The sequence below is a fragment of the Artemia franciscana genome, chromosome 1 (assembly GCF_032884065.1).
Source record: "Artemia franciscana chromosome 1, ASM3288406v1, whole genome shotgun sequence".
Taxonomy (NCBI): Eukaryota; Metazoa; Arthropoda; class Branchiopoda; order Anostraca; family Artemiidae; genus Artemia; species Artemia franciscana.
The window spans coordinates 17,187,203-17,210,008 of record NC_088863.1 but is presented as its reverse complement, the minus strand read 5'-3'; the positions used below and the strand labels follow the sequence as shown (position 1 = coordinate 17,210,008).

The window sequence follows — 22,806 nt, the reverse complement described above, 5'->3', positions numbered from 1 at the left end:
ATTCCAGTACTTGTGTATTATACACCACTCACTCAAGTTTACGATGTATAAAACCCGAGACCACCCCGTTTCTTCCTCCCCCCTCATTTTCCAAAGGCATTATTTTCCAAGGAGGGGGGGGGTAAACGCCGATCCCCGTTTCCAATAAATTCATCTCAGATAAAAAAAATATAACAAAATATGTTTTATAAGAACTTAAGAAGATATTAAAACATCAGACATAAATATCTTTTTGATGAGAATCCAAAAATTTTCTAGCATCTTACCAGGAAATCATCATATAGATGGTAATTATTTTTCCAATGAGCCCCCTTCCCATTGAAAAGTTGAAAATTAATAACCGGAAGAATCACACCTTTTACGGTTCTATTAAAAAAGTGCCAAAAATAAAATTTGAAAATTTAATGACTAGTACAATGCTTGGTTTATTACACTAGCATGGAGAAGGAAATCTATAGGTAGACATTACTTGGAACACGAAATGAACATGAGAAAACATGCACTACGGTCTCACGTCAATCAGCGGTAGCAAAAAAATAAACGATCGAAGTCACTTAGTAATTAATTTCTTATTCGTGTACCTACATGATTTTTACCTCGGGTTGTTAATAATAATAAAACAAATTATACTGAGAAAAGCTCTCATTTCAAGGTTGAGCAAAATGCTAATAAAAATAGCAAAGCGAAGGCAAAACCATCATACAATGTATTGTGAACGACCTAGTTTCATATTGTAATGCTCAATCCATGTTTTCAAAGTAAGCTGGATATTGGGGGTGGGCAGCCTACCCCACTGGCAGTAGCTATAAAAATGAACAGGCAAATCATTCAGTGGGTCTTACTAAGTCTTTTGCCTTTACGTAAATGTATTCGAATTAATTATAGCCAAAAATTGTCGAAACAAACAATTCAGATCTTTCATTTCAGTAAAATACTTATGAAAATAGTTAAGCAGATAATATCAAGTGGTAAAAATTTGTTTCGAGTCAATTTATTTTAAGTAAATAGTTTCAATATATACCTAAGCTCAATTTCCAAAGGTCGGCAAATATTCTTTCCGAATTTCTTCCCCCAAAGAGGTATATTGAGTTTTTCAAAACTGCTGTTGCATGGTTCCATCTATTTGGTGGCAATTTACTTTCCCTACTACTGCTCAAAATAGCCTGGCTCTCTTCAGACAACTGAAACCACATCCAGATCTTAAACTGCAATATGAAACAAGGTTATATAAAGATTCCTGGTAATTAACAGGAGAATGTAAACGAAGGACTATGTATAAAGCGGAACTTCAAGGAAGGAGAAGGTAATCTTCAATAGAAGCTGAAAAATGTAAAGAAGAAAAGGAATGATGCAGATAGGCTCTTTACTATTACTTTTTAACACGTAAGACTATTGATCAACTGTGTCCATACTTAATTGTTTTTAAAAACTTTTGATAAATATCATTCTACACTGTTTTCATTGGCTATTGAAGCCTACATATAAAACATGCAAACAATATATAGATGGGGGATATTAATCCCACGTGCATATTAACATTGATTCATGTCTTTCATAAAAGGTATTGTAAAACTTCTACGTTAGCTATGCAAACTTATAAGATAGCAGCTATATAAGACATAAGTCGCAACAGTTATAAATTTATATAGTGATCGAATTAAAGTGCAATTAAAGTGTTAAAGGTTAAAAATTAAGCAGATTTTGGGGCCAAAGTGAACCTTGTGATTGCAAGTTATTTCTCTTGTTTTGCACCCACTTGAACGCACTTCTTGCCGTCTTAATGCTATTCTTGTTCAAATGTGGACGAACATTGACAGTAATTGTTTTTGTTTCTTTGGTCAATAGAGCAAAGTACTTGGTGGTGCAGATATCAGCCTGAATTTTTTTTTTCCAAGTTGCTTCAAATCCTCTATACAGTATTTTCTCATTTTTGAAAGGGTTCCACCTACAAGTGAAATCCTTCACCTGAAGCTGATCAAAGATGAAAAAAAAATTGTTAACCAAGCACCGTCCCAGCCGTGGTAAAAGCTCAGCCAGGAAAAAAGAGTCAATCTGAAGCAGTCAGGCAAACATCGGCCAAGCCATGGCAGGGGCCAAACCTAAACATTTTTTCTCCATCTAGCTTCAACATATAAAATAAACTTTTCTTATTGACGGCCTTTCCCCCATCAGTCTTATACAGTAGTTCTTGTATATAGAAAAGAAAACTCTTGTCGGAGGGTTAAACATTCATGTAAAATAAAGTTCCAAAAAGTAATGGGCAACCAAATTTATTTTCACATATACGTTGGGCTACAAAAGTTAATTCCAGATATGTGTTGGGCTAAAGTTTTTATTCATGCTCATCCATCTTTTTGGATTTAGTTCATTGAAGCTTGCTGTATAAGAACGACAAAAATGAAAAGAGAGTATAAAAAGAAAAGACTCTACAGTAGCATAAATTTGAGCCTATGGAAGAAACCTGGACGGCAGTGCTTTTTATTCATCATTAATATTTGTATTTTCTATCTTATTCCTAACTATTTATTTTTCCATACATTTCTAATGTTTTATTTTTAAAACCAAAGATTGCAGCCAGTATTTCCAAAATCAAATAAAAAATATAGTAAATCTCGAATAAAAAATCTTAGGATACGATAAAAGTAGAATTTATGAAGCACAAAAGCCTTCCAGAAAAGAAATGAAACACATAATACAGAGGGGGCAGCTTCCCTTATATTTGGAATAATCTAAATCGTTTTTAGTTTTAATATCACCTTTTACTTTCGTTTGAGAAAGCTTGCTTATAATTTTTTACTGTATTACAAGTCGGGAATTTTTGTGGAGGGGGTCAACACCCCACCCAGAAAAAAAAATTATGGGGCCACATTCCTGTATATGGCCTTAAGTCCTATATATTTTTGTGTTCTGTTTGGTATTCAGTTAATATTGTGCTAATATTTTACTGCTTTTCCTTGGTGTTGAAAAATCATGTAAGCATAGGTGGTAATTCACTTAGCTAAGATTTTTTTATTTTTTAAATGAAGAAACAACAAAATATTTTTGGAAAGTCGAGAATAGGGCGGTTTGTGTTTTCAATGAAAATACCAAAACAAGGGCGATTTTTAAAACCTAAAATAGAGGGAGGACTGCCCTCTCCCTCCCTGCGACTTGGTGCCACCTATATGTAAGGGTATATCCTATTGAACTGGGTTTTACTCGTTTTCCAGGGTTTGCATGGAGGGCTACCCCCAAACCTGATTCTTTAAATTAAAGTTTAATTTCCATTCCCGTGTATTAATGCACTTCATAAGACAAAAAATTCATATTTTGCACATATTTTTTTTAAGGTCTCTCGTTCATGTTGAATTTCATTGCGAAGGTTCAATAAAGATGACACCCCATTTTGGGGGAGTGTGTTGCCTGTTTTTGACGTTATGCATGTTTTCAAATGCTAATAGCTTTTAACGAGTAGCTTTTAACGAGTAGCTTTAAAATCAATTCATTTTGTATATTTAGAATCAGTATGAATCATAAAACTTGTTGTTGCATAGGTTGTAATCGAAACTTTAAAATTCTTGTTTCAATTGACTGGGGCTGCCCTTTACTTATAGTTTGTTGCTACGAGTTGTTTGACTAATTGGGTGACTTTAAATTTAACGATTTTTTTACATTTAGAATAATCATAAGAAATACAATTGATAAAGTGTCTACATTCTTTCAAAATCTTTTTTCTTTACTTTTGGTCACCATTAGAACAAGTCGCTCCTTAATTACATTTCGTTACCACCTACTGTCTCATAAAAAAAAAAAAAAAAAAAAAAAAAAACATAAACCCCAATATTTCTATATGAGTGTCGACAAAAAAAGTTTTTGGTGTCACTTGTCTCCCCCAAATGTTAAATTTCCTGACTCTGCCCATCTATTGACCACCACCCCCTCTTTCACCACTCTATCTTTGTGCCGATAAGAATAGAAATAACATATTGTATGCTACAAAAGAAAAAAAATTTCTTTTGTAACATACAAAAAGAAAGCATTAAGAAGAGAGCTTTCACCACACTGCACCCTAGTTCAGGCTTTCAAATAAAGGGTGTTTAGAGATTAATTCCTACCTTCACCTCCTCCCCTTAGAGTCTTTTCTATATTCATCTGAAAGCACCTGGAGAGGCTGAAAGTTTTTGCATTAAAATGTATCGTTTGAGGCGTCTGGTGTGCCCCCCGCCCACACAATGACTCACGCCAACCTTCATAACAGTTATTGCATAATTATGCATCTCAGTACATAATTTAATGAAATATCAAGGGAATCTTCTTTTCCACTGCGACTTTCCCATTTCACAATTTTACGGCCACGTAAAAATGACACTATAATTTTTAATTTCCTTTTAACTGAGCCCTCTCTCAATTTTCTAGAATCATTGGTTCGTTACGATTGCTCCTGGAAAACAAATAAAGAAAGAAACACTTATTCGCGACATTTCTTCTGGGAAGAAATGCAAATTTCCACATTTATATAGATAGGAGCTTGAAATCTTCATCTGGTTCTTTATATGCTCAATGCTCAATGAAATAGTAAAATTGCATCAAGGCCACTCTCCTTTTTGGGAATGTTTCTCCTTTTTTTGAAAATCAGGCCAATTTTATCAGGCTTCCACCTCTTGATGGGTAACTTTGAACTTTATATACTCAATATATTTGAAATTAGCATCAAAAGTATACTCTTTTAATATAATAATTTATATAAAACAAAAAAAAACTAGAGTTTCGACTACTATAGGACTGAGTACCTCCTTACATCGTGTTTATAACTGTAAACTATTTGAAATCATTAAACCAACGACTGTCATCTAGAAAAAAAACAATACTACTGGTAAAGTTTAAACTTTCTAAAGAAACAGCGAGTTTGGGTAATTGCTATTGCAATATGACTTCTAAGGTAGCCAATATGGCTTCTATGTTGCATGTGAATAATGGTAATAAAAAGCGCTAATTTAAATTTGTTAGGTAATTCAAAATTATTTCTGCTCAAACTTGCTCAAACTCAAAACTCATACGATATGATAGGGCTTTTTGAGTTATTTTCTTTTTATTATAGACGTGGTACAGTGATAATTGTATTTGTCGCGTTTAGAAAGAGGTTTGAAACAATAAAAGGTAAGGAGGTGGGATTCAGAAACTAAAAATAATGACTAAAGGCTCCTACCGAATTTAATCAAAATGGTTCATGAGCAACTAAACCCTTGTTTAGCTCAACCCCGTGTAACGTAACGAATTTCATTAAACCCTCGTGTAGCTCAACCACCGCTTAAAACAACCCCCGTACTACTCAATCCCCATTCAAATCATTCCAATTCAACTTAACACCCATGTAACTCAACCCTCACCCAGCTCAACCACCGTTTAACTCATCCCCACTAAACTCAAATCCCGAAATTCAACCCTTATGCAACTCAATACCCAATTAAATCAGTATCCGTGCTTATCCAGCCCTTCTGTTACTCAGCCCTCATGCAAACCAACCCTTCTCCAACCTGGGCCTTTTTGACCCTACCCCTGTTAAAAACAACCATATTTAGTTTGACTTTATATTACCTAAGAAATGTAAATCTGTTTGTTGAGCTAAAAAGGGACTGATTTGCATGGAGTTTGGGTTAAGTGGGGTTGAGCTAAATGAGAGTTTAATTGCACAGGAATTGAGCTGCACAAGACTTGGTTGAATTAAATCGAGGTTGAGTTAAACAGTGGTAGGGATAAATAGGAGTACAGTTGAACAAGGGTCCAGCTAAATTGGTTAAATTGAAAAAGGGTTCAGTTAAACAGGTATTAAGTTACACGCATAGTTATCAGAACATATTACTATTAGCTTTAGATTTTACTTCTTTTTTTCAATGAGACATCCCTTTCCTGTTGACATTTCAAGACTTACTGACTACCTTCCTTCCCTGAGCCCAAAAAATATACCATGAGAAACCGTTGCTTTTGGAAATGAATCAAACAGTTCGTGGTAGTAAGGAGCGACTCGGCTCAATAGTAACCGAAGCTCTAAAAAACGAAATTTTAGTATCAATAGATACATTAAAAGAATCAGCTTATTATGCGGATTCCAAATATAGAAGATTTATCAAGTTTAGTTACCTATCAAAAGTTACAAACCTGAGAAAATTTGTTTGATTTTTGAAATAGGGGAAACACCCCCGAAATTTGAAATAATCTTAACGAAAATCACACCATCAGATTCAGCATAGCAGAAAACCCTGTTAAAGAAGTTTCAAGCTCCTATCTTCAAAAATGTGGAACTTCACGGAGCTCTTTTTGCCAGAAGATACATCACGGATGCGTATTTATTTGTTTTTTTGTTTGTTTGTCGTCTTTTTCAGGGGTGATGTATAAAAAAATCGTCCTAAAAGATCAGAATAGTGTGTGTTCAACCAGAACTAAAAAATTATAGTGCCCTTTTGATGTGACCAAAAAGATTGGAGGGAAACTGGGCCCCCTCCAACGCCCAATTTTTCTCCAAAATTATCTGATCAGAATTTTGATATGGCCATTTTGCTCAGTATAGTTGAAACATCAAATAATTATGTCCTTAGGGGTAAAATGACCCCCCCTCCCAACAGTTCGTGGGATGAGGCCTGTAATATATGAAATTCACCCATTGTTTACATATAGTATTTGTTATTGATAAGTATACAGATATTTTTAAGGGGGTGGTTGCGCTTTAGTGGATTCCTATAGGGATAATCTTCCTTGGGGTGGGAAATTTTTGGGGGTGAATATTCCAGGGGAAATGTTACACTAGGGGGATTTGACAGAATTACCATGCGAAATCCTTTCTGATTGTCTTACATTCTCTGTGCCAAAATTTTCACGTGGAGATGTTCTGGGGGAATTATCCAGGGGCTTTTTTCTGTTTGTTTTGATTTCCAAGGAAAGAATTTCCACGGAAGGGGCATTTCTGGAGCGATTGCGAAACCGATTAGAGATTAAAGTCTTATTCAAATGAAAGAATGCTAAGGAGAATTGTTCAGGCTGAATAGTCCACAAGCAATTTTACAGGGAGGGGGATTCTCAGCGAGTATGGGACTGTCTGGAGGGAATTTGACGGGTGGGGTGCACTTCACGTTGGATGGAATTTCCATGGGGGAGTTTCCCGTAAGAGGGAGGGGTATATTTCACAGAGGGTGAGCCAGATTGGCCGGCATTATTTGAAAAACGAACAGAAATTACTCCATTTATGAAGGGTTTCCCCCCCCCCTGTCTTAATACCGTACTCTTTGCGCTACAGCTTGACTGTTTGTCCCATTTTTTTAAGAGCGTCTACTGAAACACGGGGGCCGTTTAATTAGAATTGGAAGTTTTTATAAAAGTACTAATAGCTTTAGCGTAAAGAGCAAGGTATTGAGGAGGTCACAACCTTTATATACAAAAAAAATCTGCCAAAATTAATGTAAAAATTTTGTTTTAATTTTTCATGTTCGGTGAGCAAAATTCAAACCTGCATTAGTTGAAAAGCGTCCGAAAGTTAAATAAAAACAAAATAATTGAAAGTAAGGAGCGACATTAAAACTTAAAATGAAATTATTCCGTATATGAAAGGGGCTTTCCCCTCCTCAACGCCTCGCTCATTACCCTAGAGTTTTTATTTTTAAAAAGTGGAGTTGTGACAAAGAGTCAAACTTTAGCGTAAAGAGTGATACGTTGAGGAGGGAAAAGCCCCTTTTATATACGGCTACTTTCTGTTCATTTTAAGTTTGAATGTCGCTCCTTACTCTCATTTAAACAAAAACTTTTGTTATATGTAATTTACTTTAATGAAGCTATCTGCCTTAACTCTTTTAAAAATTAAATAAAAAAAGATTAACTGAAAGTAAGGAGCAACATTGAAACTTATGAAGAGCAGAAATTATTTCGTATATGAGGGGGGACTGCCCCCTTCTCAATTCCTCGCTCTTCACGCTAAAGGAGTTTAGAACTTTAAAAAAAGCTTCTTATTCTAATTTAATAGCCCTTGTGTTTCAGGAATCGGTTTTAGAAAATGGGGACAAAAAGTTAAACTTTAGCTCAAAGAGCTAGGCATTGGGGGAAGGGGGGAAAACCCCTTCAAAACTTTTTATTTAATTTTGATTGTTTTTGAAATAATGGTTAAAAAATCCAGCTCCCCCACATGAAAAGTTTCCATCCCCCACACAAAGGGTCTGAAAGTAAAGATGCTTCCACGTAAAATACCCCCAACCCGAAAATTTCCCCCAGCCATGCTCGCTGAAAATCCACCGGGAAAAATGTTTGGGTACAATCCCGCCTTAAAATTCTCTTTAGCATACTATCATTTGAAAAAGACTTCAATTTATGATCGTCTTTCAAATCTTGTCGGAATTTCCTCTCCATGGAAAATATTTCCCAGAAATTCTCCCACAAATGATAGAAAATTTCTCCTGCAGAAAGTTTCCGCATGGACAAATTCTCCCGCGGAAATTCTCCCTCTCGTCACAGAATCCTTCAGACATTTCTAACCCGGACGAAAATTTTCCCCGGAACATCACCACATGTTAAATTTAGTCGGCAAAGTCAAATTATGACAAATAAAAATAATTCCGTATGGGAATTCTGGGAAGTTCCACCAGTGTAACATTTTCCCTGGAAATCTCACCCCCAGAAACCTCCCTCCCCACGAAAAATTATCACCTTAGAACCCCTTCCCCAAGCAGAAAATCCCCCTCAAGAAATATCAGTATGCTTCCTGATAAAAAGAAGCCTACTCTACTTGAACAATGGGTAAATTTCATAGCCCTTTTGCCAGGAGCTTTGGGGGGTTAGGTTATCCCCAAAGGCATATTGTATGGACCTTTCAACTATGCTGAACAAAATAGCTATCTCGAAATTTTTATCAGTCGACCTTGGGGAAAATAAGACCGTGAGGGGGTGCTAGATTCCCTCCAATCTTTTGGTCACTTACAAAGGGCACTAGAGATATTACTTTACAATCAAAATGAGCCCTCTCCCGATCTCCTAGAATCACTGGTTTGGTACAATCACACCTGGAAGAAACAAAAAAAACACACGTTCAAGATCTTTCTTCTTGCAAATATACAAAATTCCACACTTGTGTATGTAGGAGCTTGAAACATCTTCAGCAGGGTTATCACATGTGCTAAATCTGATGTTACGACTTTTTATTAATATTAGTATGATATTTTGGAGGTGTTTTACCCCTGTGTGAAAAATAGGCAATTTTTTTCAGACTCGTAGCTTTCAATTGGTAAATTTAATGTTAATGCACTTTATATTTTTTTGAATCAGAATAAAAATGATTTTATTTATTTATTGATTGTTATTAAAACTATGTTTTTTGAAGTTTCGGTTACTATGGAGCCGTGTCGCTCCCTACTTACAGCTCGTTACCACAAACTGTTTGATTTAGTCTTGTTAGTTATGAAGTAATTCTTAAATGAGTTGCGGCTTTTATTTTTAGATTTCAATTGACTTTGATAATTTTTTAAGAAAGGTGAACCATACAGTATGGCACTACGTACTGCCAGTTAACTGGCCATATCATATTTACCTTTTTTGGTACCACTTTGGTACATTTAAACACAATCTGTCACTTTTTGGCGAGATTAAGTAATTTGTGCTTTTTTTGCTGCAAAATCATTTATTTCTCAAAACAACAACTATATCTAAAACCTACAGTAGGATGACCCTCTTCATCCCCCCCCAAACGTCTTATATAGTAAATTACTGAGATCGATGACGCGACAGGAAAGATAATTGGAAAGCCAGGACCACCGATACAGTAAACTTCCTTATTTGAACTTTATTTTGCTGCAATCTCTTTTGATTCTTAAAAATAGTAACTGCTCTGAATATACACATTATAATGAGCCCCCTCCCAAACTCTTTACAAAGTAATTAGCCTAAATAGATGACGAAATGGAAAACAAGAGTGACATTAAAAGGATCCCTGAATCTGTGAATTCCCAGATTTGGCGTTGATCAAGATTGTATTACTCTATTGGGCGGGTCCTTCTTTTCTTACGACATCAAGCGGACTATCTAATTCACTTTAGTTTTCACAGGGCACTCCAGTCGAAACAAGTTACAGATATACGAGCCTAAGAAACTCATTATGATGGAATACAATCACCATTTACTAAGTGTTCACTAAAGATAATTGATATTATGTGATTAAAATAAACTATTATTAAATTATCAAATGCAATTAATTTAAACATGATTAATAACATAATTCAATACTACATTTACCATTTATTTACTATTTGGTAAATCATTTTCAATACTAATTGCAAAGGTTCAAATTACTAACAATAAATTGCAATCTTGGGTTTTGTGTGCACAAATAAATGTAATTGACATTATTTTTTCTTATCTTCCATGTAAAGTATTATGTCGCTTGTGCTAAGCTTAAATTACACCTTGTAATGTTTAGTACATTTAAAGTTTATGGCTTAATTATCTTAATGAGTACCAATTTGTGAACAAAATAAATGAAGCTAATGTTTAAACAAAACTGTAATACTGTAATACTATGTCATAAGAATAAGTTGTGTAACAAAGGTCAGACCAGAAAATGTTGGGTTGTATTTTTCATTGACAATTTATATGATTTTTTTTTCAGCTCAAGAATTATGTTAAACCTAGAAAAAATAAAATACAAATGAATGAGGTTGCCAGCTGCCTTTCCCTTCAAACCAACTGTTTGCTATTAAGTTAAATATTTTTAATAAACTGAAATATTTTTACTACTTATTCTACGACAGTTTTTACTTTCCCTTTAAGAAATCTTGATATTTAGTATTTCTTCCTATTTTTTTTCTGAACTTACCCCCTCACAACCCTTCAAATAAATATTTACATGCATTCCTGGCTAGATATCAGGATAAAAATGGATTTTTGATCTTGGGGGGCAGAAATATAGTTAATGAAGGGGGGGATTTGTAAGAAACAATAAACAAGGCACTTTAAATAAATTCTTGGAAAAACCAGAGTCTCAATAATTAAGAGGAAGTGCTTAAACTCTTTCCGCCTGCCTATTTACCTGGTGCGATGATAATTGTTTAATTATTTTAATTGTTTAATTGCGATAATTGTTTTACAGGTAAATTGGGTTTTTGAAGAATATAACCAAAGAAGTAAATCAGAACAGTCAGAAAACGAATAACAACAATAAACCAACAAACGAATATTTTATCTTTATCACAATTTCAACCGCAACAAATTTAAAAAAGGAAGAAATCTGAAACTAAAATATAATAATGTGAAAAAAATCAAACCAATATGCTCGACAAATAGTCCATGTAAAATCCAAGGAAGTAGGGTTTGCGATCAATGAGCTAACTCCTATCACAACACAGAAGCAATAGACAATTGAAATGATAAAACAGGTTAATTATTTTGTTGATAAATAATCCTGTTATTGGCATCGATACAGCTTTTCGTTTGTGTTTTTCTTTTCAATTAATCCTATGGTGATTTTGCATAAGCGAATTATATTTTTTGACGATCGACTTTATTTCCTTTGGTGATATCATGAATTGAAAATTATCCATCGTTTAATTACCAAATCGATGAAAAGGGGTTTTTCCTTATCGCATCATATAGAACTTATTGCTAAAAACGGCCGTCGCCTCCTTAATGAAAATGGTCTGGGTGGATAAAATCAGCTGAACTTGGCATTGATGCATGGAAAGATTTACCGAGCACCGCAATTCTTGCGCTGAGCACGCATTGAGCACTGTACCAGTGCTCGAAACCATCAGATTCTTTTCCAGTTATTTCTATTCTCTTATAGTCAGTTGCATCTGTGTTGTGATAGAAGTAGCTCTCTGAGTGCGTATTCTGATTTCTTGGTTTTTACATGTAGTTGCTAGTTTATATTTGGGTTTGCTTTATTTTGTTGTCTCTCAATTCTAGCTTTGTACTTTTCGCAAATGTTCATGGTTTTAATTGTTTCCCTTTCCTAACGTTCAGAACGAAATATTTATATAAAATATTGGCTGAAATATTTTTTTGCGCTGCTGTTGGCTATAGACCCTTTATTTAAAAGATTTACTAGTGTTTTCCTTTTCTAAAAAAATTAACTGGCTTAGCAAAAATTTAACCCTCCTCTCCACTTTACTGATGTGGTCATCCTCTAGTCAGTATAAACTTCATTGATCTAGTGGGCTATTCTAATCGTTTAATTTTAAATGAATCCAGATTTAGTAAAGAAAAGTACACAGAAGAAGCGTTGTGCGATTTTTATTTTTCGATTCATACCACCTCAAATGTAAACATATTTTTTGCTAATTTTTTTTATATATTTTAACAAGGAGTTCGTAGTAACAAATTGTAGTAAGGAGGGCCTTGCTCAATAGTAACCAAAAATCTAAAAGACGAAGTTTTGGTACCAATATACACCTCAAAAGAATTAGATTTTTACGCTAATTTTAAATATATAAGTATTATCAAGTTTAGTTTTACCCATCTAAAGTTACGAGCCTGAGAATATTTGCCTTTTTTTCAAAAAAAGGGGAACACACTCTAAAAGTCATAAAATCTTAATAAAAGTCACACCACCAGTTTCAGCGTATTAGATTTCAAGAGATCTATCGTAGAGATTTCAAGCTCATGTCTGCAAAAATGTGGAATTTGTATTTTTTGGCAGAAGACAGATAACGGAAGTGTGTTTATTTGTTTTTTTGTTTTTATTCCCAGGGTTGATCGTAATTACCCAGTGGTCCTAGAATCTCCGAGAGGGCTCATTTTAACGGAAATAAAAGTTCTAGTGCCCTTTTTAAGTGACCAGAAAAATCGGAGGGCAACTAGGCTCCCTCCCACACTCATTTTTTCCCAACTTCACCGGATAAAAATTTTGAGATAGCCATTTTGTTCAGCATAGTCGGAAACCTGATAACTATGTCTTTTAGGACGACTTAATCCCCCACAGTCCCGAGGGGAAGGACTGCAAGTTATGGACTTTGCCCATTGTTTACATACAGTATTGGTTATTGGGAACTACTGACGTTTTGAGGGGGATTTTCTCTAGTGGTAGGGCGATCGGTGGAGGGGCTTACGTGAGGATATCTTCCCATAGGGGAATTTATAATGGGGGAAGAGAATTTCCATGGAGGGGGCGCTGGATTTTCCTGCGGTATTTAAAAAATGAGAAATTAAATTAAAAAAAATAAGTTTGAAAGTAAGGAGCAACATTAAAACTTAAAACGAACAGAAGTCATTGCGAATATGAGGGGTTTTGTCCCCTCCTCAATACCTTGCTCTTTATGCTAAAGTATTTTTAGTAATTTCAAAACAGCTTTTTATTCTAGTTAAACGACCTTTGTGATTCAGGGGTCATTCTTAAAGAATTGATTCAAAATTCAAACTTTAGTCTAAAGAGCAAGGTAATGACGAGGAGGCAAACCCACTCAAATACCGAATAAAAATATATGAACATAGAAGTTCGTTACGTAAGTTAATTTGTAAGTTACGTGTATTTATTACTAATTAAAACATTCGTAAATAAAATTGAGTTCCAGCAGCCTTTTTAAGTGACCCAAAAATTTCAGGGTAACTGTAATGAAAGTAAGGAGCAACATTAAAACTTAAAGTGAACAGAAACTAATACGTATAAGAAGGGGTTTGCCCCATCCTCAATGCCTCGTTCTTTACGCTAAAGTATTTTTAGTAACTTCAAAAGAGCTATTTATTCTAATTAAACGGCCTTTGTCATTCAGGGGTCATTCTTAAAGAATTGGAATAAAATTGGAACTTCTATGTAAAGAGCAAGGTATTGAAGAGGGGGCGAACCCCCTCAAATACATAATAAAAATATACGAATATAGAAGTCCGTTACGTAAGTTAATTTCTAAGCTATGTATATTTATTACTAATAAAAATGTTCGTACATAAAACTAAAAGTCCGATTGGTTTTTTTAAGTAACGAAATAATTGGAGGGCATCTAGGTCCCCTCCCCGCCTCTTTTCTCAAAATTTTTCAACCAAAAATTGTCGTTTCGTTTTAATTATTCATGTGCGGTGAGCTAAAACTGAAACTGCTTTAATTCAAAAGCGTTCAGAAATAAAATTAAAAAAAAAATTCAACGCCCTCAACGTTTCCTCCTCAGCGCCCTGCTGTTTACGCTTAAATTTGACTCTTTGTCACAACTCTACTTTTTAAAACAATAAAAAACTTTAGCGCAAAGAGCGGGGCGTTGAGAAGGGGACAGCCCCTTTCATAAACGGAATAATTTCTGTTCGTCTTAAGTTTTAATTTCACTCCTTACTTTCAGTTAAAAAAAACTTTTATTTTTGTTTAATCGCAGTTAAAGCATAGGTTTGAAGATTAATAGATTAATAGTTTAATAGTTTTGAAAGGTTAAGAAAGATAAGTTAAATATTTTCCAGAGGAATTTCAAGGATTGTTTTAGATACTTCTTTGAATGAAATTAAATAAAAAAAAACAAGTTTTTTTAACTGAAAGTAAGGAGCGACATTAAAACTTAAAACGACCAGAAATTACTTCGTATATGAAAGAGGCTGCTTCCTCATTAACGCCTCGCTCTTTACGCTAAAGTTTGACTCTTTCTCTCAATTCTTCTTTTTAAAACAGTAAAAAACTTTAGCGTAAAGAGCGGGGCGTTGATGAGGAAGCAGCCTCTTTCATATACGAAGTAATTTCTGGTCGTTTTAAGTTTTAATGTCGCTCCTTACTTTCAGTTAAAAAAACTTGTTTTTTTTATTTAATTTCTGGACGTTTTTGAATCAATGCATGTTTTGATTTTGGCTCTCCGCAGAGGAATAATTAAAACAAAATTTGCATTTTTTTTTTTTTTTTGCTAAATGGCTTTCTCATAATTTTGATCGAATGATTTTGAGAAAAAAAGAGCGGGGGAGGAAGCCTAGTTGCCCTCCGGTTTTTTGGTTAATTAAAAAGGCAACTAGAATTTTTGATTTTTTACGAATATTTTTATTAGTAAAAGATTTACGTAACTTATAAATTAGCCTAAGTAAAGAACTTTTGTATTCTCATATTTTTATTGCATATATGAGGGGGTTCCCCCCCTTGTCAGATCCTCGCTCTTTACATTAAAGCTTAAATTTTGTCCCAATTCATTAAGAATGACCCCAGAATCACAAAAGCTGTAGAATAAATAGTTGAAATTACTAAAAATACTTTAGCGTAAAGAGCGAGGTATTAGGAGGAGGTGAGCCCCTCAAATGGGTAATAATTTCTGTTTGTTTTAAGTTTTAATGCTGCTCCTTACTTCCAGCTGAAAGAACTTTTTCATATTTATTTTTTTTAAATAATGCTAGTAAATCCTGCGCTCCCTTCATGGAGATTTTCTTCCGCCATGACAAACTATCGATGGAAAGTTCCCCCAGCATATCCCCCTCTTCTCAACCCCTCCCCCAACCAGAAAAATCCTCCTGAAAACGCCTGTACACTTCCCAATAACCATTACTATATGTAAGCACTGGTCAAAGTTTGTAACTTGTTGCCCCTCCCACGGGGACTGTGGGGGAGTAAGTCGTCCCCAAAGACATAGTTATAAGGTTTTTTGACTACGCTGAATAAAATGGCTATCTCAGAATTTTGATTTGTTGACTTTGGTAAAATAATTAGCTTGGGAGGGGGCCTAGGTGCCCTCCAATTTTTTTGGTCACTTAAAAAGGGCACTAGAACTTTTCATTTCCGTTAAAATGAGCCCTCTTGCAACATTCTAGGACAACTGGGTCGATACGATCACCCCTGGGAAAAAGAAAAAAAAAAAAAAAACAAAAAAACAAATAAACACGCATCCGTGATCTGCCTTCTGGCAAAAAATACAAAATTCCACATTTTTGTAGATAGGAGCTTGAAACTTCTACAGTAGGGTTCTCTGATACGGTGAATCTGATGGTGTGATTTTCGTAAAGATTCTATGACTTCTAGGGGGCGTTTACCCCTATTTTCTAAAATAACGCAAATTTTCTCAGGCTCGTAACTTTTGATGGGTAAGACTAAACTTGATGAAACTTATATATTTAAAATCAGCATTAAAATGCGATTCTTTTGATGTATGTATTGGCATCAAAATTCTATTTTTTAGAGTTTTGGTTACTATTGAGCCGGGTCGCTCCTTACTACAGTTCGTTACCACGAACTGTTTGATAGTATAGAGAAAAATGAGCTGTATCGAAAGTTGGGCTTCATCCCACTTTCTAGAGAAGACTGTTGGCTTGTGTTTTAAAGTCATAAGATGATGAGCTGTAAAACCTCTACTTTCTTGCAATCTTTCAGAATCCAAAAAACAAAGCACTGACCTTCTCACTGACCTTCTCAAATGGATGAAATGGAAAATATTAAAGACACTAGGAACTTAATAGGAGAGAAGGAAATGTGTAGCTCTAAATAGAGTGGGGTGGACTTGGAGTGTATGCTTGTTGTTGCTTGTTGTTGGACTTGGTGTGGCAACGAATACTCATAGTAAATATCATTAAGTTTACAAATGAATACTCTTTGAGATTCACTTATTTTTCCCAAGCCAGCCATTCCACATAGACAATTTTTTTCTTGAAATCCTGAAGTTTGTTCATGTTTCAATCAAATTTCTAGCAGACAAATGTAACTTCAATTTGATATGCATCTCATTTAAATTGAACATCTTTGACTTGCAATCAATTTTAAACAAGTTGTTGCAAAATTCTGAAATTCCAAGAAAAATGAATGTTGGCTTTCAATTTTACTCTGTTTGTTTATTTCCCATGCAAACATACCTTTGATTGTAGTAAAAACCGCCAGTCAGGTCCCTAACTTTAGTCAATAAAACTAATATTTTCACAATAGATGCGATAAAAATGTCAAATAAAGTATAATAAGTAAGAGTAATTCTTAAGATTAAGGCTTTTTGGGCGTCAAGATATAATCCATTATCAGCGGAGAGGGTTCCAAAAATTCACTTCATCAAAAAATAAACTAAAACAGGTCATTGGAAAGAAGGGTCTATCAGATCAACCCTGTCAACTTTATCAGCGTTATTTCTTGCGAACTTTCTAATATTGTAGTTCGTTTTGTTGTACAGTGCATGTTGGCTAAGCAATTCAACCAAACTCAATTTGCAATAAGAGTTAGTGTCTGATTTGTGGCTCGGAGTACAGGCGCGTTTCAACCTTGGTGAGGGGTATTCTTTCCATTAGCATATCTACTAGAAGAAGGTGTTATATCCCAACATAAATCGGATGGAATAAGTCATTAATAGTTTGTGTTCTGGTTGTATTTATTGGTATCTGGACGCAATCCTACCCGTGGGATAGTGGTGGTCACCAAATCTGTGTCATTTTAAGGGCGATGGGTTTCCTTCCATTTTCTTTATCAAAATCTCTACAAAACTAGTAGCCATAGATAAATGAAACTAGGTGAGAAGTAATAGTGTAAGGCTAGTCCTTTTTATAGGTCTGAGCAGATATTACGGAGGTGGGTAAACGGGAAAGGGGAGTGGAGTACTTATAAGTAGACTATCAATCCAAACCTACTGTCCGATGTCAACTAAGCTGGAAAGAAAGAAAACGATGATCTAGAAAAATCACAGAAATCCTTTTGACAAATTAAACGCCTGATGCAGTTGAATGCCAATACTCACATGGGTTCGTGATTCTCGGAAGCTTAACGGGTAAAAACAATTGTAACATCTAAAAGATGAATCAGTGGTTTAAATAGTTTTCCAATGATTACAGGGTCCTCGATTTTAAGCAATATGACCTAGTCCCCAGGGAACATGGCAATATTAGTAACCAAGCATACCGTCCCTGTTACGGTGTCCCTAGTTTTAAGTGGGGTGCCCTTGTCTCAAGGGATGGTGGTTAGGTAAAAAATTGAGGAAACCATCCTAAACTATACCAGGTGGATTTTTGGCCAGCTTCTGAACGCCAAAGTAAATATACCCGTATATATGGAAAAAAAATACTATCATCGGTCTCCAAAGAGCTGTATGACTAGACATATCTTAGCCAGGGCAGTGACAAAATCATCACAGCGATCTGAAATCCGAAACAGCACAAGTCACCTATTGATTACAGCATTTCACCTGAGATTTAAGAGTCTTTCTCTCCGCTCCAACTTGAGCAGCAAACCAGTTGACCATTATTTATATAAACTGGGAAAATTGTTGATTCCACAATGGTTTGGCATAAAAAAATTACTATAGGCTGTACTGTATTGTAGACTGAATTATTGTAGACAGCTGCAGACAAGTCCAAAATCAATGTAGAAAGGAGCTAGTTTTTAAATCAGTGCAAAATCAAGCTATTTTTGTACTCTCTGCTAAAACAAGCCAAAAAACCTGGTAAGTCTAAGCTGTACTGATTTTCTCCTGCTGCCAACTTTTTTAGCAGAAAGGGAGGGAGGAAGTGTCTTGTATAAAGCAGGAACATGAAAGAGCTTTCAATACGTGACTGTTGGCGTAGTATTACCTCGGTACCACTCCAACTCCCTCTCTCACTTTTAACATTTTGGTAATTTGGAATGTATATTGGACTCCATTTTGATTGAAATTGCACAAAGACTTACAATCTGTATGAGAATATTAGAAAAGTGGGATAGTGCCCCCCCCCCCCCTTACCGTCAACATTCCAGGAAAAACATGGCATTTTGGCTTCGTTTTAACTGAAATCATGGAAGAAGTTCAAAAATTCATAATTGGAAAACGAAACAAAAACACAAATCCTGTCAAGCGACATCCTCCCTTCACCAATGTGGTAATTCCTAGGACATTAGCTATTAACGAGACTGAATTTCTCACACAAAAATAAATTTTACATTGATTTAGATAAGCTTGAGATAAATATTCCAATTAAAAACTATTAAAAAGATAAAGATAAAGGTGGTAATTTCCTTAGCATTATTTATACAAAAAACATATCGAAGATGAGTCAACACTTATGTTGATTGATAAGTAGATGAACTACTTTTATAGAAACAATCGATGAGTTAAAGAAGATTCAAAGCCAAATAGGATATCAGCTGCTTCAAAATTCCGTTAGAAATAATTTTAAATGAAAGGCTTGGCTGGATTCTCCATACTTCCCGTTCACCTTTTTTCTTTTCTTTTTTTTTAATGTTTTGAAACCAAGACTCTTTCAATGTTAGTTTTTCATTTGATATCTTTTAGCACCCCATTTCTAATCTAGGATTCTTATCAGTCACTTATGCAGGTGGATTTTTCTATTTTCATTTGATTGTTTAATATTTTTGTTAGTTTGTCCTACAGATTTTCTGCATTGGAGTTTGTTTTTACATTTTCAAGTGCATAAGTGACGGTCTAGTCGATTTGCCAAAATATCTGGATTTCTTATAATCTTTCTCACTGACTGTATGTTTTCATTTTATTTTAACTTTCTTATTTAATTGTCATGTCTAGCCAGTATTTTCTACGAGCTTACTAACGTCTTGTTTGCTCTAATAGTGACGGATAATTTTTGAAAAGTTGCTTACGTTTTCCACTGTGAATACAGTGCTTTATTTAAACTAATATGCCCGACGAAATTTAATAGCCTACCTACTGCATTTAAAATGGAAAACCATGTTTTTAAAAGAAAACTACTTTTAAGATTTTTCTGCTGAATCTATCATTGCAAAATTTGTATAGAATTTGCATAATAAGACAAAGTCAGTTGTTAAAAATAAACTTGTGGGCTGTAATGAATTTGAATTAATAATTTTTAAAATATCAGGAACATATTAAGCTTTTTTCCTTGTTTTCTCGATTGTCATGCAAGCACTATAATTTGAAAATGACTACTCACAGTTACAGATATTTATTCCTTTTTGCATCACTTCAATTACTAACAGCTAAAGGTGAATAATATTTTTCAAGCTAGTGCAATTGAGATAGTGTTGCAAACCTTACAGATAACAAACTTCGTTATTAATCCAAGATTAATACAAGCTGAATAGAACTAAGGGGAAAGTAACATTGCAAAAAGCCTGTACTTGGTTGCATACATCGTTTTATTTATTTAAAAATTTTGATTACAATGGTCGAAAGTTTCATTTTTCAGACGCTGCAACCACGATTTATCGAGCCAGTTAGATAAAACACAAGTTTTTGCAATTGAAGTAAGGAGTGACATTAAAACTTAAAATGATCAGAAATAATTACGTGTATGAGGGGAGGGTGTCCCCTCCTCAATACTTCCTTCTTTACATTAAAGTTGGAGTTTTTTCCCAATTCTTTAAGAATGACTCCCAAAACACACGGGCCATTTAAAACTATCAGAAACATTTTTAAAAGACTAGAGTTGGGCTGGAGTTTGTCCCTTACTAAATACTAAATATAAAAAAAACAAGTTTTTTTAACTGAAAGTAAGGAGCGACATTAAAACTTAAAACGAATAGAAATTACTTCGTATATGAAAGGGGCTGGTCCCTCCTCAACGCCCCTCTCTTTACGCTAAAGTTTGACACTTTCTCTCAACTCTACTTTTTAAAACAGTAAAAACTTTAGCGTAAAGAGCGGGGCGTTGAGGAGGGACCAGTCCCTTTCGTAAACGAAGTAATTTCTGTTCGTTTTAAGTTTTAATGTCGCTCCTTACTTTCAGCTAAAAAAACTTGTTTTTTTTTTATTTAATTTCTGAAGGTTTTTGAATTGATGCATGTTTTGATTTTGGCTCTCCGCAGATGAATAATTAAAACGAAATTTGCATATTTATTTTTTTGGCTAAATGGCTTTCTCATAGTTGTGATCGAATGATTTTTGGGAAAAAAGGAGTGGTGGAGGAGGCCTAGTCACCCCCCCCCCCAGTTTTTTGGTTACTTAAAAAGGCAACTAGAACATTTAATTTTTTTTAAACGTTTTTATTAGTAAAAGATATACATAACTTATGAACTAGCTTACGTAACGAACTTTTGTAATCGTATGTTTTTATTACGTATATGAGGGAGTTTACCCCCTCAGCAGTACCTCGCTCTTTACAACAAAGCTTAAGTTTTGTCCCAGTTCCTTAAGAATGACCCCTGAATCACAAAGGCCGTAGAATAAATAGTTGAAATTACTGAAAATACTTTAGCGTAAAGAGTTAGGAATTGACGAGGGGACGAGGGGACTAATCCCCTCATATGCGTAGTAATTTTTGTTCATTTAATGCTACTCCTTACTTTCAGATGACGAAACTTTGTCATATTTACTTTATTATTGTTTTTTTTTTAATAATGCTAGAAAATCCTCCGCTCCCTTTATGGAAATTTTCTTCCCAACATATCCCCCTCTTCTCAACAACTTCCCCCCCCCCAACTAAAAAATCCCTCTGAAAACGTCTATACACTTCCCAATAACCATTACTATATGTAATCACAGGTCAAAGTTTGTAACTTGTAGCCCCTCCCACGGGGACTGTGGGGGAGTAAGTCGTCTTCAAAGAAATAGTTATAAGGTTTTTCGACTATGCTGAATCAAATGGCCATCTCAGAATTTTGATCCGATGACTTTGGGAAAATGATTAGGGTGGGAGGGGCCCTAGGTGCCCTCCAATTTTTTGGTCACTTAAAAAGGGCACTAGAACTTTTTATTTCCGTTAGAATGAGCCCTTTTGCAACATTCTAGGACCAATGGGTCGATATGATCACCCCTGGGGGAAAAAAAAACAACAAAAAAAAGAAACAAACAAATAAACACGCATCCGTGATCTGCCTTCTGGTGAAAAAATACAAAATTCCACATTTTTGTAGATAGGAACTTGAAACTTGTACAGTATGGTTTATTTTCGTTAACCTTCTATGACTTTTAGGGGGTGTTTCCCCCTATTTTCTAAAATAAAGCAAATTTTCTCAGGTTCATAACTTTGGATGGATAAGACTAAACTTGATTAAACTTATATATTTAAAATCAGCATTAAAATGCGATTCTTTTGATGTAGCTATTGCTAACAAAATTCCGTGTTTTAGAATTTTGGTTACTATTGAGCCGGGTCGCTCCTTACTACCGTTCGTTACCACGAACTGTTTGAAAAAGGAGCGATATTAAAACTTAAAACAAACAGAAATTATTTCGTATATAAAAGGGGTTGACCCCTCCTCTACGCCTGGCTCTTTACCCTAAAGTTTGACTCTTTCTCACAACTCTGCTTTTTAAAAATTAAAAAAACCCTTACCGTAAAGAGCGAGGCGTTGAGGAAGGGTCAACCCCTTTTATACACGGAAAAACTTCTGTTCTTTTTAAGTTTTAATGTCGCTCCTTACTTGCAGTTAAAAAGACCTTTTCTTTATTTAATTTTTGAACATATTTTAATTAATGCATGCTATGATTTTGGCTCATAGCACATGAATAATTAAAGCGAAATTTACATATTATTTTTTTATAGTTTTGCTAAATGGTTTTCTTATAGCTTTGAACGATATTGATCTAAAAAAAAAGAGGAGGACGAGGAGGCTTAGTTGGCCTCCAATTTTTGGTTGCTTAAAAATGCAACTAGATTTCTTTATTTTTTTCGAACGTTTTTGTTAGTATTAAACATACGTACCTTACAAATTAACTTACGTAAGGACCTTCTATGTTTGTGTACTTTTATTGCGTATATGAGGGGGGTTCACCCCCTTTTCAATACCTCGTTCTTTACACTGAGGTTGAATTTTGTCCCAGATCTTTAAGAATGACCCCTCGATCACACAGGCCTTAGAATAAGTAGTTCAAATTACTGGAAATACTTTAGCGTAAAGAGCAAGGTATTGTGAAGGACACGAACCCCCTTATATGCGTAGTATTTCATTTTCATTTTAAGTTTTAATGCTGCTGATTACTTCCAGTTGAAGAAATTTTTGTTTATTTTCTCATTGTTTTTTTTTAAATAATGCTAGAA

The 22,806-nt window shown here is 34.7% G+C and overlaps 2 protein-coding genes across 7 annotated transcripts in view; one reads left to right on the top strand and one right to left on the bottom strand.

Annotated features, from left to right (window-relative positions):
- LOC136026365 (rab9 effector protein with kelch motifs-like) overlaps window positions 1-22,806 on the bottom strand; it is a 116,942-nt gene that overhangs the window by 87,704 nt on the left and 6,432 nt on the right. Inside the window, exons 1-2 of one of the 5 annotated variants that reach the window (XM_065702928.1) lie at window positions 19,759-19,898; window positions 1,022-1,205 (exon numbers count right to left, since the gene is read on the bottom strand). In XM_065702928.1, coding sequence (XP_065559000.1) covers window positions 1,022-1,193 — 172 coding nt within the window. In that variant the 5' untranslated portion in view covers window positions 1,194-1,205; window positions 19,759-19,898. Of the gene's footprint in view, window positions 1-1,021; window positions 1,206-11,270; window positions 11,359-18,575; window positions 18,709-19,758; window positions 19,899-22,806 lie in introns of those variants that run through there. The other 4 variants (XM_065702919.1, XM_065702901.1, XM_065702910.1 and 1 more) reach the window with 4 other exon arrangements.
- The window catches only part of LOC136026390 (hypoxanthine-guanine phosphoribosyltransferase-like), a 66,152-nt gene continuing 55,134 nt past the window's right edge, over window positions 11,789-22,806 (top strand). Inside the window, exon 1 of one of the 2 annotated variants that reach the window (XM_065702955.1) lies at window positions 11,789-11,826. The gene's annotated coding sequence lies outside the window, so the exon portion shown is untranslated. Of the gene's footprint in view, window positions 11,827-19,244; window positions 19,326-22,806 lie in introns of those variants that run through there. The other variant, XM_065702964.1, reaches the window with a different exon arrangement.